Consider the following 17394-nt stretch of genomic DNA (forward strand, 5'->3'; position numbering starts at 1 on the left):
ACATAACCACACATAAGTGAGATGGATCATACAGTATTTATCTTTCTCTGACTTTTTTCAGTGGCACAGTGCCCTCAATGTTCATCCATGTTATTGCAGATGACAAAATATCATTTTTTTAAACATTTTTATTGGAGTATAGTTGATTTACAACATTGTGTTAATTTCTGCTACATAGCAAAGTGATTGTTTTATGTATATATTCTTAAATTCCGTTACGGTTTATCACAGAATATTGAATGTAGTTCCTGTGCTACACAGTAGGACCTCGTTTTTATCCATTCTATGTGTAACAGTTTGCACTGGAGCAGTATTTTAAATCTCCTGCCTCCCTAGTTTGCTTCCTCCCTGCATCATTCCTGCACCCCTAACCCACGTCCATGACTGTCCCTCTTCATCTTGGTCCTGTTCCCCACACAGTCCCCTTCTCCGGGGCAGACATCCCTCAAGGGTCACACCAGCTTCTCTCTCCTCCCTCTTTATAGGAGGTCCACCTACAGCGTGAACCTGGTTTCTCTTTGCTCTAAAAGTCCACCCTCAACGGATCAAAGTAGACACATGAACTGACCACACTTGACCATCTGGACACTAGGAAGCGCCTCCTCGTGGTGACCTAAATAGTCACCTTATTTTCTCCCCTTCTCTCCATTCCATTCCTCGTACAACTTCCTGCCTATGTCAAATACTTCTTTCACTTCACCACTTTTTGTGTTTTAACCTTATAGTGATAAAAATAAGCCCTCTGGGAAGCTTTTGTCTGCATGTGGCATGTCACAGTAGGCCCTGTCCTCTAGAAGCTCACATGCTAAGAGAGCAGCCTGGACACCGGCCTCCCACCCGTCTTTACTGTCCCGCAGAGGACGCCTGGAGTTGAAGGGCTGGCCCTGAGGAAGGGGAGGGGCAGCCCACCCTCCGCAGCCCCTCCATCACCTCTTGTTGCTTTCCCGACAGTTAGGCAGCAGCCTCAGTGGTCCCATGCCCTAATCTGAGCAGTCCTTGGTGGGCTGCCATCCTTGACCTCATGTGTATGACCACCACCGAAATGCATTTGGGGAATAGGAAACTTCTTTTTTTTTTCCAAATGGAAATTTAGGACCAGATATTACAAAAAAAAAGCAGAAAGATTGTGTGACATAACAAAACTGTCTATTCCAAAGAATCTGAAAAATGTGTGTGTGTGTATATATATATATAATCACTTTGCTGCACACCAGAAACTAACACATTATATATCAACTTTACTTCAATTTTTTTTTAATTAAAAAATTATTCCAGCTTCTTACCCTTGGTGGGAGCAAGTTTAAATAGAACTGAGCCTTTAATATCAGGCAGTATTTGTTGATTTCCATTTTCTCATAGTTCTGGTAATTTTAAGCACATTAATAACTAGCAGCGCACTGCAGAGCAGTCCTTTATGTAATTTGCAAGGGAAAGCAAGCACTAAATATACTCCGGTTTATAGACTATCATAATTGGCAAAACTTTTTAACTCCTTGTAAACAGTTACTTCCAGAGTCACTTACAGATTTTAACTGAGAGCCTCGCTTTTGGCCCCGTGTCTGAGCGGATTATAGTGTCATGGTCACTTTATGAGGCGGCCCTTCCCATGGAGGCACCCGCTCTGCCCTCACAGCTTCTGTCCCAGTGAGAGCATCTGCACTTCCTGAGCTCTGTGCCCGTCTCCTCCACCTCTGCGAACCTAAACGGTGGCAGTGTGCCCTCCACTGCACAGAGGGGCTCATTGCACTCATTCTGCCCATCCCCAGGCTAAGCAGAGACCAAGTGTTACTGAGTATTAAATAGGTTAATATTTGTGTTTTTAAAAATTGCCACCTTAGAAGGGGTTTGGGATGTCGGACTGCTGTAAATCGAAAACCGATGCCAAGAGTTGCTTAGCGTGTCCTTGGGAAAGAAAAGGATGCCAACACCAGTGAACCGACGTTAACTCCACTGAGCGACCCAGCACCCACTCTCACATGCTCTAATTTGGTTCTCACACTATCCTGGATACATCCAACTGCAGAAACCAGTGGACCATCCCTGGGACACAAGGCAGACACGAGCCAGGGATATGTCTGTCCCTCAGCAGTCCCAGGGACGCAGAGTCCACATGGAGGGAGTCAGATCCCAGGTTCCAAGGCAGATAAAGATTGGCTTTACGGTCCCCTCAAATATGCATCACCAAGCCTCCCTGGTCTGGCTGCAAAATCCAGCGCTCTGATGAAGTAGGTCCCTTCACCCTAGCCTGAATCCCTTGACTCAGAGAGGAAAAGTGAGGTGCCAAAGCTTCCTTGGGTCTCTCTGTTAGACAAGTAGCTCCTGTGAAAGCAGACACATTACCTCAGTGCAGAACTAACTTTTCCCAGACCCACACCATTAGAAATGGGACACTGGGAGGTTACACAAAAAGGAATTAAGATTGGAGGAAGTCAGTTCCTAGTTCTGCTCAGCTTCAGAGTGACCGCTAATGGTCTGTTAGACTAGAAACTGATTCCAGGTAACAAATGACTTATCTGCTTTGGTCACAGAGAATGGGTAAAACTTTGAGTGGGTCTCCAGTGGGCCTGAAGCCTCTTATCCCTCATCCATTCCTACAGGAGAGTTCTCGGCCTCGGACAGCTCCCTCACCGACGTCCAGGAGACCCGCAGGCCGCCCATGCCCGACCCCGGCCTGATGCCCCTGCCCGACGCTGCTGCAGACTTGGATTGGTCCAACCTGGTGGACGCTGCCAAGGCCTACGAGGGTGAGTCCGCAGACCATCCCGGCTGGGCCACGAGCAGGTCAGGAGCAGTGTCAGTGCTCAGGACTCACTGACAACACACACATTTCAGCACAGCCAGAAAGCAGTTGAGCTAGCAGTTCTCAAACACTCAGGGCCCACACTGTTGATTTTAACCAGGTGGAATCCAGGGTTTCCCCTAAGTGGGAATTCGTCACACAGGTGCCTCACCTCCCCATATCTGGGAAGGGCAGAGCTCAGCGGCATCCCAGCTATCACTTAACTGAAAATAGCACGTGTCCAGGGAGCGTTTTTCATCACATCGTGAAGACATCATTGCTCAACGCACAATTGCATCCTTAGGATGCTTGTCCCCGCCCCGGCCCCTCTGCCCTTCTCACTCATCTCTCAGGGGAGTGATGGCGTGTGTACTTTCCTCCTGCTTCATCCCTACATCAGCCCACTGGCAAGTGCTTGCGTTAAGCCAGTGGCCTTGTAAATGCAGGCCCTTATTAGATAAGTGCTGGCCTGATCTGCTGAAATAGAAAAAACTCAAAGAACGCTGTCTCTGTGGATATAACAGTTGTCATTGTTGTTAGTCTCTCAGTCATGTCCAACTCTTTGTGACCCCATGGATGGTATAGCCCGCCAGGCTCCTCTGTCCATGGGATTTTTCCAGGCAAGAATACTGGAGTGGGTTGCCATGCCCTCCTCCAAGGGATCTTTCTGACCCAGGGATCAAACCCAGGTCTCTTACAGCTCCTGCATTGGCAGGCAAGTTCCTTACCACCTGCGCCACGTGGGAAGCCCAGTATAACAGTCTCTGGATCCATCCATGCTGCTGCACAGAAGTTTTGGTTTTTTAATAAGAGATTCTTTTAAAACTTGATTTTGTTTCTTGGCTCAGGCTTAAAGTGAGTGTTTTTTTGAAACAGAGGTGGTGTGAACCTAAGCTAAAGCTCACCAAGGTGGCCAGGAGTCTTTTTGGAAAACATACTTCAAGAATCTCAATACTAGCTCTTTAATATATTTTGTGTTGTCACCGAGTGGAAAGCATTGGTCTGCAAATTTGGCACAAGGCCTGTTTCCAGGGAAACAATAGAATGTAACTTTTATAAGCAAGGGTAAAGCTAGAATAGAAATCAAGTCACAGCAACTATTTTAAAAAGAGAAATCATAATGTTACTATCCTCTTCCAGCTAAAACAGTAAAAAAAAAAAAAAAAAATTTCCTACAAGGGAAAGATAAAGTTTCCAATGCATTCTTGCCCCGTGATTAGGTTTGACTGTGCGTGTCGGTCATTTCTTGACTTTTGATAGAGAGGGCCCAGGATGTGGTTCCACAGTGCTGAATGGTTTCTCCTCTCCCTTCTAGTCCAGAGAGCCTCGTTCTTTGCTGCTAGTGATGAAAACCATCGGCCTCTGAGTGCTGCAGCCAGCAGTGACCAGCTTGAGGACCAGGCCCTTGTCCAGATGAAGTCATACAGCAGGTTAGTCATCCGGTGGTGAGGGCACCACTCTACACCATGTATCACCTCCGCTAGTGACGGAGCGGGTGTGGGGAAGGGGCGATGGCGGTCACACCGATTACCTGAGTGAAGCTCATCACTGCAGTGCCCGACATTGCACTTTAGAGTATTTGGCTACAAAGCATTCTAACTAAACACCCTTAAACTGTTCTTGATGACTTAGTCATCATTATGAATATTCATTATTTAATGCCATAATACATTTATGCTATCAGGGTTTATTAAGTAAGAGAAATCGTTTGTGCTAAATATCCTTGGATACTTATCCTGTGCATTTAGTCTGAGTCTGTCCATTTTGAAGCTGTCAGTAGGTCCTGCTTGTAAATGAGCCTGCATCTTAGCGACTCCCAACATTCTGCTTTAGACCTACGCTAGAAGTGGGTCACCAGGGTAAGATTTATGTAAAATAAGACAAGCCATAGCTGAATTAAGAGTATGGACTCTGGCTTCTCCTAACTATGTAGAGGCTGACTTTTTCACTTTCCCATCAGTTTGCAAATGGTGAGGCTGTTGGATAAATGTGTGATGTTTCTATATATAAAAGCATCCCAACAGTCATAGTAAGCCCTCTTGATGCAGAATGATTTCATCAGTTTGAAATCTTTTAAAATCTTTTGAGGATGATTAAGAATCCAGGTGTTGGGCTCCCAGGTGGCTCAGTGGTAAAGAATTCATCTAACAAGCAGGAGACACAGGTTCGAGCCCTGGGTTGGGAAGATACCCTGGAGAAAGAAGTGGCAACCCACTCCAGTATTCTAGCTTGGGAAATCCCAGGGACAGAGGAGCCTGGTGGGCTACAGTTCATGGAGTCACAGAGTCGGACACAACTTAGTGACTAAACAACAACAAGAATCCGGGCATCTATAAAAACTTGGTCAGAAACAGCCAGTAACAGGAAGAGTGAGGTTGGCATAGATTGTACAAATACAGTGGGGACTTGTGCCTGAAGACTGAAGCAAGTCTGTAAGGAAACACTCTTCACAGAGAAAGTATCCGAGTAGTGGATCTTTGGTTGTGAGTGTAACAGACAGATGCTTCATTTATCCTGTTGTTGGGACAGTTAGGGAGGTAAAATGGTGGTTAATTTGGCTGTTGGGAACTTTTTTTAAAAATGTGCAGAGTCGAGAGGAGAGCCCTAAATGTAGGGTGAAGAGAAGTCTGAGTGAGCAAAGACTTCTCGTGAGAAAGGGTTATTAAACAGTTCTTAAATCTTTGTAGGATCTGTAGAAGCCTAAGATGAGGGTGATGACTAGGTCTTTGTTCGGTGTGGATGAGCAAATGCAAATAAAGTTAAATGTTTTTAAAGATGATCAGTATAGTCACAGACACAGAACTTTTCTTTGCAAACCTTCAGAAGTCAAGATTGGCTACTGAGAGTTACTGACAACCTGCTGTGGCTGCGCCAGCCCTCCCAAAGGTGGGGGAGGGTGGCCTCGGTGGCTTGTGAAGAACAGTCGGGCCCCAGCATCAGTGTTTTCTGCTCAGAACCACTCTTGTTCTATCACATCTTTGGCCTTCAGTGCATCCAGACCGGCCTGTGAGGTTGTGGATTTCAGCTGACCACTTCCCTTTTAAAATCCATTCACTGTCAGGTTTCAATTGGTCATCCTGCCTTAGAAGTTGGGAGGTCATTATCATTCCATTTTATTTACAGCCTTGTGACATCCATGCTGGGCCTGCTGAGGACATGGACACAGTTTATTTTAGGTCAGGGAATTCTAACTTGAAAAAGTAAATTTACTTTAAATAAGCTGTGTCCATGTCTTCTGCTAATTTTAGATCTACAACAGGCGCATGGTGGCATGGAATGTTTTTGGTGTTAAAAAAATTTTTAATTAAAAAACAAAATAAAAAGTACCTCTTATTTCATGATGCCAAGCATTTGTCCAGTCACCACCTCTTCCTCCCCTTGACCTCTGGAAAGAGGCAGCTGCCTCTTGTCTCTATGGGAACCTTCAGATTCTTTGTTCGTGGGAGGCTGAGGTGGTGTCTTTGGCTAGAATTCACCCAGAAACTTTTGGAGGCTTGAATTCAAGTAGAGGAGAGTCAGTGAAGAAGAGTTGATAGGTCTCCTGGCCCTTGCCCAGCTGTGTGGTCTGTCCAGCCGGTTACACATGTTTCTTTTCCCCTAGCCTCCTCTCCTTTTGGCTTAGAAGCATTTTTAGCACTAAAATGAAATGGGAGAAAGTTGTGGGCCTTAGAGTTTGCTGATCATAATAGTAAAGAGCTTAAGACACTAGTTAGTAGTAAAGAATTTGCCTGCCAATGCAGGAGACCCAGGTTCAATCCCTGGGTGGGGAAAATCCCCTGGAGGAGGGAATGGCAACCCACACCAGTATTCTTGCCTGGGAAAATCCTATGGACAGAGGAGCCTGGCAGGCTATAGTCCGTGGGGTTGGAAAGAGTCGATGCAACTGAGCAGTTGAGCACACGTGCGTATGAAAAACTTCTGAAAGATGTAGTCTTAAGAGATGGACGCAATAACATAGCTGCCACTGGGTTGAGTGGCCACAGGCTTTACTTACCTGGGCTGCCCCAAGATAAGGCCTTGCCCCACCCAACAGGTACACACAGAGGAGTAACTCTTCTTAAAGCCACTAAAGAGATTCATTTCACTGTTGGACAGTTGTATCTGCCAGAAAGCCCCTCTTGCGCTGCCAGAGAGACCATTTTCACGTATTGTCCCGTATCTTTTTGTCACAAAGATGCAGAATCTTTAAGGAAGCTATTGATTGGCTGTAGTTTACGCTTGTATTACCTTTTGTTCAGACCGCCATTTCCCTTTTTTAAAAATGAAAAGGTACATTGTGTCACCATACTGAGTAATTTGACATTGAAAATCATTTTATAAATACAGCCAACTCCTTTAAAAAAAAGAAAAGAAACACCAAACAAACCCAGCCACGGAGAACTCCTGCCTACATGGTCTTTTGTTTCTTGTTCCCAGCAGTAAAGATTCCTCTCCCACTCTGGCTTCTAAAGTGGACCAGCTGGAAGGTATGCTGAAGATGCTTCGAGAAGATCTGAAGAAGGTAAACATATTCTCCAAGCAGGTTATCCTGTCCATGCAAGCTGCCTTGAACTGAGAGAGCCCTTTGTCAGCAGTTTCAGTGGAATAAGTTGTGGGCGTTCTCCCTGCTTTCTCAATACACACATTTTAGGGGTCTGCTTGGAGCTTGGTTCCCACTGACACGCACAGTGTGAGAAGGCTTTCATTGTCATATGTATACAGAAAAAGCATTCCTTTTTTTTGGTAAAATGCCTTTAAACCTCAGCCAGCCCCCTCTGGGCCCTATCCCAATCTCCTCACCCCTGATCCACAGCCCAGATGCACACACACGTCCTTAGTGTTATTCAGGCTCCTGCACCAAAAGAACCAGTTGCTGTTGGTTTCTTGAGTGACTTTATATTATTAAGACAGCCCTTATAACTTAACAGACATTAAACTATGCACTCATGTGTTTACATTCTCTGAAAGTCCTGTTCCCTGGGTGAGGACATCTTAACATATTCTTGACCGGAGATGTGTCAGTATCTTGTAGAGTGATACAGTTAACATGACCATATACACCGTATGATTGTCATTATCATTCACATTTGGCTGTTATACACAAGGTTGGAACAAAACCTGTTATAAATGCAAGTTTATTTCCATAAAGTCTTCAAAAATGACGCACTGTGAAATTGAGTGAGGAAGAATTTTTCAGTGAATCTGATGCCGATACTGTCTCTGCTTGTCCTAGTGACATATATACTAACGTCTCAGAAGATAATAGTTCTTCAAATTATACTTCTGATTCAGACGATGTGACTATTAGACCAGCAAAAAGACAAAAAAACCTTAGTGATTGATTCCGATATGGAACATGAAAATGAAACCCACGGTGCTGGAGAAGACTTTACAGGTGTATCAGGTGTAACTATCGAACGTAATAACCTGCAGAGTGTCAGTGAAATAATTTTGGGCCGGCCAAAATAAAAATTGTCAGCCATAGGCTTTAGTTCCTGCAGAAATCCGCCGGTCAATAATGAAGACCCGGCAGCTGGCCCTGTGTCAGCTGTTTAGTGGCGTGAAGGGGGCTTACAGATCCACAGCCACGCCTAGCGGCTGGGCAGAATGGGACCACCCTCTTAGTTCTCTTGCTCTGCTCACCCTCCCAGGAAAAAGAAGACAAAGCTCACCTTCAGGCGGAGGTTCAGCACTTGCGAGAGGACAACCTGAGGCTGCAGGAGGAGTCCCAGAATGCCTCCGACAAGCTGAAGAAGTTCACGGAGTGGGTCTTCAACACCATCGACATGAGCTAGGCCGGAAGAGGCGGCCGCAGGGCTGCCTTCCCCTTAGTCCCGCCCGTTGGAGGCGCCCTCTGAGCTCCTGCCCCAGCTTCCGACTTTGCCCCCTTTTGGGGAGTGCACAGCCTGACAATTGCAGATCAACAATCATTATCTGCCTTTTGTAGAAAAGAAAATGAAAAAGGTAAATAAAAATTTTTAAAAAGTAAAATAAAAGTTTAACTGCTAAAATGTGAATGTCTTTATTTTTTTGCACAATATCTTTATCTGTTATGTATTTAAAAAGAAGCTGGGCCTAGGACCCTCCCTGCCCCCCGACACTGGCCCATCTGCCTCTATTACAGCTCTTTCTTATCTATTTCAGGTAATCCAAGCTTTCCTTTGTTATCCTGACAAATGTCATTGTTCCTAGGAAAATAAAGTTTTTTAAAACTGCTTATTTGGGGAGGGGGATTTCCTTACCTTTGTTCCTAAAAATGCCTGGGGAGGGAGGTGCTTTCAGAAAATACCTGCCTCCCTCAAATGGCTTGTGCATGAGCTAGTGATGTCTCTCCCTGTCTTACAGAGATCAGCAGTATTGGGGTACTTAACAAATCAATGAACCAGAGAGAGGCAGAGACAGAGCCTATGGGCCACGCCCCTTTTCCATCTTGCATTATGACATCACTACTTTCTCCTACCTTTCCCTGGGAAAATGGTCCCAGGCGCTGTGTGCTCTCTGAGCCAGAGCCCTTTGTTTGGCTTAAGTGAGTCCCTCTGTATTGGAATCAGCCTTTCTATTGCTTCCTGTGTCCAAACAGTAATTGGTTTCAGAATTCCTCCAAACTAAAAAAAAAAATCTTAAGATTTGTATGCATTTTGGTCAAAAGGATAGTTTCTGTTTGAGATTTTTAAAGTTATCAATGTGGCAAAATTGTATTTTTATCTTGTTCAAAATGATCTTACTGATGAATTAGTAAATCCTTCTCTCCAAAGCAAGACTTTACCAGTATTTGTAACTAGGAAAAAAATGAATGTTGAATTGTGAACTTTAATCCTTACTTGTTAGGAGCAATGACTGTGGTGATGGAATGGCCTTTTGAGACCTGCATGTCCCGTGTACAATTTCTGCCCAGCATTTCCTGCATTCTTGTGTGGCCAGCTGCAGGATTCTGCTGCAGAAGTGATTGATATGCTGCTTTTCTTGTCTAGTGATGCAGCTGCTTTGGGCCCCTGGCCATTGTTCCAAGGCTCTTGGTCCTGCACAGAACAGAGACACTGGGTCGCTAGTGTTGAGAGGCCCCGGGACAGCCCCTGGTGGCCTTGTTTCTTGCCTTCACAGTTGTCACCAAATTGTCACCTGCGCCCTTCAGTGGCGACTCTGGTCTAAGGGAATGTTCAGCAATCCAGCGGTATCTGCTCAGAAGTTCCCTGCCCCAAATAATCTCCACCCATTCCTCTCTCCATCCCTGAAAAAAAATGGGGTGGAGTTCCCCTCTTCTCCCCCAACCCACATCACCAGACTTTTATGCTACAAATTCATTCATAATTGTGACTTCTTCATGGGATTTTTTTTCTTTCTGGTGACATTTCTCTCATGGAAATAGGAAGATTTCGGAGTGCTTTGTAAAGATCTCAATTGTCTGTCTCTTTCTCTCTTTGACTTGTATGAAGGAGATTGTACATTGCCTGATATTTCTTTGTAAATGAGAAATAGCACTAACATCCAAGCATTCTGAAGTCTTGCTTATCCTTCTGATTTAGTTTTTATTTTGTCTTACATTTTGTTTGGGGACTTGGGGCAAGCTATTTATTAGAGTTTTGCAACAGAGTTCTTGTTTGAAGCCTTTAAAGACTACTTGTAAAATTCAAATAATAAAATTCATTTTAAACGCTCTTTTAAAACGCTTTGGTATTATTGCTTTAGGTATTCTTATTTGAAAGACCACCCAGTATATCTCACTGATCTTCCTTGTATCCTTATTTTTCCATCACACTCCATATCACCCAAGATGATTCTTGAAAGTTTGTCCCTTTTAGAATTTTTAGAAATTTTTTTTATTCTCTATTCACATATCCATAGAGAATTCCTGATTTGCCTTTTCTGCTTATGATTTAATATTTGCAGAGCACTTTATAATTAGTTCCCTCTTCATTATCCATATGTGTGTTTTCCATACATTGTCATTCCTTGAGACCAGTACATTTTTGGACTCGTCTACTGCATCTCCCAGCTCTCAGTGTTAGATGTTATATGCTCAGGGAATACAAATGCCTGCTAATATTAGACTGTGCAAAATATAATTAGGAAAGTTAATCTACTGAAAAAATCATAATGCATTCCAAAGCCAAATGGAACCAAATTTTTAAAATCTGCCACGCCACTGTTCCTCTCCAGTGGTGCAGCTAATTGACAGCAGACAGTTTCTTCCTTTTATTTGGTTCAACAGTCCTACAAATTCTAGAATTATAAGACAGGCTAAGACTGGATGCCACAGGATACCCTAATTAGCAAGTAAAAAAGTAGGGGTTTGTTTGTTTGTTTTGTTTTACCTGGTTTAGAAGGTTTACACATTGTTTCTGAAGGGTTTGGGTGTGGGTTGACAGTTTCTGGGAGAAAGTGCTGTTGACCTGCATTGATGGAGGATCTTCTGAGCTGACCGGAGGAGCCAGTTGGTTGTGCTCTTGAATCTGCTGCCGGTGGTAAACAGATTGGGTTGGGTTGGATTACTAGCTCCGTACATGAAGATATAAATGGTGACACAAGAGCAGAAGAAATAGGCCCAGCAAGCGTAAGCCATTTGCGTGTAGTTGACAATGACCTGGACAGATGACGGTTGCACAGCAGACACATGTAGCTACCTGGTGCAGTCTCCCCAGAGTGAGCAAAATTGAGACTGAAGTGCATGGTGGCCCACTTTGGTCAGAAATGTGCTTAAACAGTAAAGACTTAGGCATCGTTAAAGAGGAGCTGTGTTATTTTAAGAGAGTAATAGCACAGTATTATTGGTTACCTTTTCCCTGTATGAATTATGCCACTACTGAGCTATCCATAAGGAATCAACATACTCTGATAAAGACATCTGACTTGGACTCAAATCCCATCTGGGCTTCCCTCATGGCTCTGCATTAAAGAATCCGCCTGCAATACAGGAGACGCAGGAGACATGGGTTCAATCCCTAGGCCAGGAAGATCCCCTGGAGGAGGAAATGGCAACCAACTCCAGTATTCTTGCCTGGAAAGTCACACGGGACAGAGGAGCCTGGCGTGCTAATGTCCAAAGAAAGGGTTGCAGAGTCAGGCACAACTGGGCACGCATGCAGACCCCATCCATTATGTAGTAGCTGTGTCTTTAGGTAAATTACCTAATAGCTTTGAGTTTGGTTTCCTATCTGGTAAAATTACTATTTTATGTCGTATTATTTTAAGGATTAAGTGGGGTCATGTGTGTAAAGCCAGTGGCTGACAAATTCAAGGCACTCAATAAACGCCTTTCACTGTCCTCAGCTCCAATATGTTCAGGCTTTTATGTTGTTTTTCTGAGAGAGAGCCCTGACATGCTAATTGGAGAAGGATGGAAGAGCCAGAATGAGTTCGTCCACTCTGCTTAATATTGGTCAGGTGCATTTTAGAACAGGGACTCTCAAGCTTGCATCACCGTCACCTGGAGGGCTGGGTAAAACATGGGTCACCAGGTTGCGTGCCCAGGATCTGTGATTAGCAGGTCTGGAGTGAGAACTTAGTACTTTTTGCAACTTCCAAGTGATGACTTAGAAGCAGGGTTTTTGAGGAATAGTATTAACAAGAGGATATTCATGCCTATTAGTAATTAAGACAAATAGATGCTACAGCACAAGGCTCTTAACTCATTACTAACCAGGGATGTATTAATGTCTTGTTACCCAAATGTTACTGACTGGAGACATTTCAATATTCACTTACATAAAAAATCACCAACCACAGGCATTAGTTTTTTGCAAAAATCCCCCGGTTAATAGTATGTTAACAGTGTCCAGACACCTGAGTATTATTTTGACAGGTTGGCTGACACCAATTGCAGGAGGAAACAAGTTATAAAGAGATTTTAGGCAAAATAAAGAACTTTTTTTTTTGTACTAAAAAATAATTTAGAGCCTCCTTTGCGTGAAACTTGCTGCCATTTGACTATTTGTTAACTATTCATATGTTACCTGAACATCACTGGAGTGTCCTGACCACCATGAATAAGAGACCACTTACCGGGTCAGCAAGGAATGACCTTGGTAACCTTGAGGAGATTAGAGAGGTTGAACTTGGGAGCCAGTGGGAGAACCTTCGGTCAAGTGCACGGTGTATGTCCTCACAGGCGTATGAAGACGGGAGACTCAGTCCCATGCTGGGAGCGTTGAATCCCAGTCACGAACTTCCAGATTCAGCCCAGCCTGCTTACCCTAATCTCCAAGAACCTATCAAACCTAAAAGTTACTAGACCAGCAAATTTCCCGACTGCCCTCATACCTGCTGCAAACTTAAGGAATCTTTACCTAAACCCTCTGCTGCATCACAGCCGTTTTCTGCACCTGTGTACAGAGAGAAGGAAAGGGTTGCTCTTTTCTCTGGGTGCTTTAGGTAGGCTGCAGCTCAAAGACTCGAAGACACTGGCTGCCTTTTCAGAGATCATCCATAGCCTTGGTTTTAGTTGCTGCTTGTCCCCTCACTGCCCTCCTTTTCCTCTCATCTCCCTCGTCTCCCCAGTGGAGAGAGTCTGCCAGTGTCGTGCTCCTTTGTTTCCTTTTCAGATTAGCCCTTCTGGTCCTTCAGCCTTAAAAATCCAACATCTCCCCTTTCATGCCTTAGGACATCTGAGCCATCATACCTGGGACCCAAGAGAGCTTTCACCTTCCCTGCCTTTCATAATGCCTCTCATCAACCTCCTTCTCCGTGCTTGCCTTTGGTCCTGTGAACATGCTTATCTCAAACATCCTCCTCCTGTTACTTCCTCTAAATGAGCACACCTCACTATGCCCCTTAAAGAGCTGCTCTGCCAGAACAGCCAGCCCCACCTTCAAATACATGCCATTCATTTTATCCTCCAAGTTGTCTCTCTCGGGACCCATGGATCTCCCAGGCAAAATCCCCAAAGCTTTGGGTATCTTACTCTGTATTGTTAAATGCATTCCTTAACAGGGCTCATCTCGTGTTCTAGGATGCAGGCATCTCTCCTTAACCAAAGTGCTCTGTTCTAAAGGAGCCGATCTCCTTACACATTAGAACACCCCTGAATCTCTAATGAGGCTAGTGGTAAAGAACCTGCCTGTGAACACAAGAGACACAGGAGATGCAATTTCGATCCCTGGGTCCGAATGATCCCCTAAGTAGGGCATGGCAACCCATTCCAGTATTCTTGCCTGGAGAATCCTATGGACAGAGGAGCCTGGTGGACTACAGTTCATAGCATCTTAAAGAGTCGACACAACTGAAGCAACTTAGCGGGCAGGCAGTGGTGCCCCACTCCAGTACTCTTGCCTGGAGAATCCCATGGATGGAGGAGCCTGGAAGGCTGCAGTCCATGGGGTCACACAGAGTCGGACACAACTGAAGTGACTTAGCAGCAGGAGGAATCTCTAATGAGCCCACCCAACAGCACCTCTCCTATACATTCTATAACTCAGCATGTAGGAAAAGAATCACAAAATGGCTATCCATCAATCAAATCCAGCTCTCTAGGCAAAAGTATAAATGTCTGGGAGGGTGTGGGTTCTCTCACTAAGCACTGACACCTCCACTCCCTACTGCCCTCATACCCCCAACTCACTGCACACGTTTATGTAACTAGACGGTGGGTAGGTGGACATCTGAGTGTGTGCCTCCAGATCGCTCATGCCAAACCCAAGAGAGTCATTTCCTTCACCAAGTCTAGCCGCCACCACTGCACACAGGCACTCCCACCACACCCCTACCCTCACCTATTCCGTGTTCCTGGGAATCTAAGCTCTGAGAAAACAAATTTAAGAAAGGAATTTTACTCAAGTCCAAACAGCAAGCTGCTGCTGCTGCTAAGTCGCTTCAGTCGTGTCCGACTCTGTGCGACCCCATAGACGGCAGCCCACCAGGCTCCTATGTCCCTGGGATTCTCCAGGCAAGAATACTGGAGTGGGTTGCCATTTCCTTCTCCAATGCATGCATGCATGCTAAGTCGCTTCAGTCGTATCCAACTCTGTGTGACCCTATGGACAGCAGCCCTCCAGGCTCCTCTGTCCACAGGATTCTCCAGGCAAGAATGCCGGAGTGGGTTGCCATTTCCTTCTCCCAATAGCAAGCTAGAGGTAGCTTATTAATAAAGTTGCCTGGAGGCAGTTCTTCGGTCCCTTGTCACAGTAGAGTGGAAATGGATTTGTAACTGACCTAGTAATTTTTCTGAGGAACTTAGGGGTATTTGAACAAGTTACTTCTCTTAAGCCGCTTAAGCATTGCTCCACAATCTTAAGACAATGAATATGCTTAGCAAACTCTTCTGTTGCAGTTGGTACAAAGATAAATTCAGACCTATGTAGGCACAGATAAAATTAATGCGTGTTACCTGACTTTTTTGACCCCATGGACTGTAGCCCTTCAAGCTCCTCTGTGCATGGGATTTCCCAGGCAAGAATATTGGAGTGGGTTGCCATGCCCTCCTCCAGGGGATCTTCCTCACCCAAGCATCAAACCCACGTCTCTTGTGCCTCCTGCATTGGCAGGTAGATTCTTTACCACTGAGACACCTGGGTATATCAAATTAATGAGGATATGCCTATTAAAACATGTGCTGTAAATGCAGTCTAGCTTAATATTAAAGATTCAGTTGGAGTATGAACATTGAATTTCATATACAGGCACTGGGAGCAAACAATTCTACCCCAAAAGAGAAAAGATCCGGTGGAGGATAGAGGCGTTTGGGGATACAGAACTACTGATCATTATCTTTAAATGCTTGACACTGTGGTGTGAAGGAGAAACCAGCTTTGATCCCTGTGGTACGAGACGGGGAAAAACGGACCGGTGGATGCAAGTTACAGGAAAAAGATTATGTCTCGAAGTTAGTTGATCAATGGTGATTAAGTGCTTTCCCGGGCTTGAAGCCAAGAATTAAGTGAGGCCAGGAACCACTTTGCAAAGATGCCATCTCATCACCTTTTCTAGTGGATTCTGCTCTCCTTAAATAAACTTGGAGCCATGAGTTATAGACTCGAGGTGGAAACAGATCTTCAAAGTTACATTTCCACCTCCCTTCCCAGTAGTCAGTCTCTTTTTCATCACACAACCACAAGTTCAGGCACCTGGGCAGGTTTGAATACATCTAGTGATGGGAAGCTCACTACTTCCTGACACAGAACATTTTATCTTTACATTTCCTCCTCTTCTTAAAAAGTGCCTCCTTTTATTCAGGGAAAATCCATTTCCCTTTCATTTTTGCAACTACCCACAGCCCTATCATTTTGAATTACATAAATACAGATTTCCCTTCCCAGGTAATAACCATCAATATGTTGGAAAATATCAAGTCTTCCCAATATTATTTCTTCCCCAGGATAAGAATTCTTTATTCTCTCAACTTGTCCTCATGTGCCATGGTTTCCAGCCCCTTCCCTTCCACAATCTAATCACATAATATCCATTAAAGACAATTGCCATATATGCATTTGCTCTCTGAGTACTTATAACAGCCCTGTGAGGAGGGTGTTCTAATTGTTGCCACTTTACAGAAATAAGAAACTGAAGCCTAGAGAGATCAAATCATTTGTTTGAATATCTGGTGAATGGTAGAGCTGGGATTTAGACCTAGGCCTCTAATTTCAGAGCCAGTACGTACTCTGTACTTTCTCAGTTATATTATTTCCAACCTATGGGCCCCTTGCATGACCTGATTGTATAGATCATTGCACCAAAGGGATCTAGAAAATGAGCATCACAGACACTGGGCTATAAATGGGGTGGGCCTAGGAGCCAGGGAAGACAACAGAGTGTCCTAAAGGCCAGAGGACTAAGAGGAAACCACCTCCCCTGGGACCCTTTAGCAGAGAGGAAACTGAAAAGTGCTTCAACATTCAACACAGATGTTCTGGACTTTCCAGGTGGTCCAGTGGTTAAGAATCTACCTGCCAATACAGGGGACACGGGTTTGATCTCTGGTCTAGGAAGTTTCCACGTGCTGCAGGGCAACTAATCCTGTGCACAGCTACTGAACCCCACGTGCCTAAAGCCTGTGCTCCAGAACAAGAGAAGCCACCATAACGAGCAACCCTTTACACTGCCACCGCCACCCCTGCTCGTTACACCAGAGAAAGCCCTCACACAGGAACAAAGACCTATGCAGCCCCAAATGAAAATGTTACACCAAAGAAACATAGACGTCCTCCCTAAAGTTTCAGTTCAGAGAAACACCTTCGTCTAATCGCAGGCCAAATCTGGAGGTAAAGAGGCTTTGAGAAGCTATACTTAAGGATGCATCAGTACCACCTGGAGAGGTGGTCTAATTTCCAATTCCCTGGCCTAGGCCTGAACCATTCTGAGAAACTCTCCTCTAAGCTTTCAAAAATTCTTGGCCAGCTCTTCTGAATAACGGAATGGCATGTAAATGCCAGGTGTTACAGGCAAAGGGGTCATCTGGCTTGAGATACCTGGACACCTTGGTGCTCCTCAGTAGGTCGAGCCAAAAGGATAGAGTTATCCTTTGAGCAGCCATTTGTACAGTGGTTGAGAATTCTCAGCCTCACCTCACCCTACTCCCAATTTTTCCTTTTTTTAAAACCGAGAAGCATTTGCTTAGCAGAAGCCAATTAAAATCTTTGTTTTAAAACCAACTTCTAAATATTGTATCTAACACTCTTCCCTCCTTAGGATAAACTGCAACAATGTTA

The 17394-nt window shown here is 44.6% G+C and overlaps 1 protein-coding gene across 28 annotated transcripts in view; it reads left to right on the plus strand.

The window, feature by feature from the left end:
• SIPA1L1 (signal induced proliferation associated 1 like 1) overlaps positions 1–10422 on the plus strand; it is a 521644-nt gene extending 511222 nt beyond the window's left edge. For 26 of the 28 annotated variants that reach the window (XM_059890919.1, XM_059890912.1, XM_059890910.1 and 23 more), the window contains 4 exons: positions 2598–2744; positions 4095–4209; positions 7196–7280; positions 8410–10422. In XM_059890919.1, coding sequence (XP_059746902.1) covers positions 2598–2744; positions 4095–4209; positions 7196–7280; positions 8410–8553 — 491 coding nt within the window. In that variant the 3' untranslated portion in view covers positions 8554–10422. The remainder of the gene's footprint in view (positions 1–2597; positions 2745–4094; positions 4210–7195; positions 7281–8409) is intronic. The other 2 variants (XM_059890929.1, XM_015473280.3) reach the window with 1 other exon arrangement.
• Positions 10423–17394: the final 6972 nt, after the last annotated feature.

This window comes from Bos taurus, chromosome 10 (assembly GCF_002263795.3).
Source record: "Bos taurus isolate L1 Dominette 01449 registration number 42190680 breed Hereford chromosome 10, ARS-UCD2.0, whole genome shotgun sequence".
NCBI lineage: Eukaryota > Metazoa > Chordata > Mammalia > Artiodactyla > Bovidae > Bos > Bos taurus.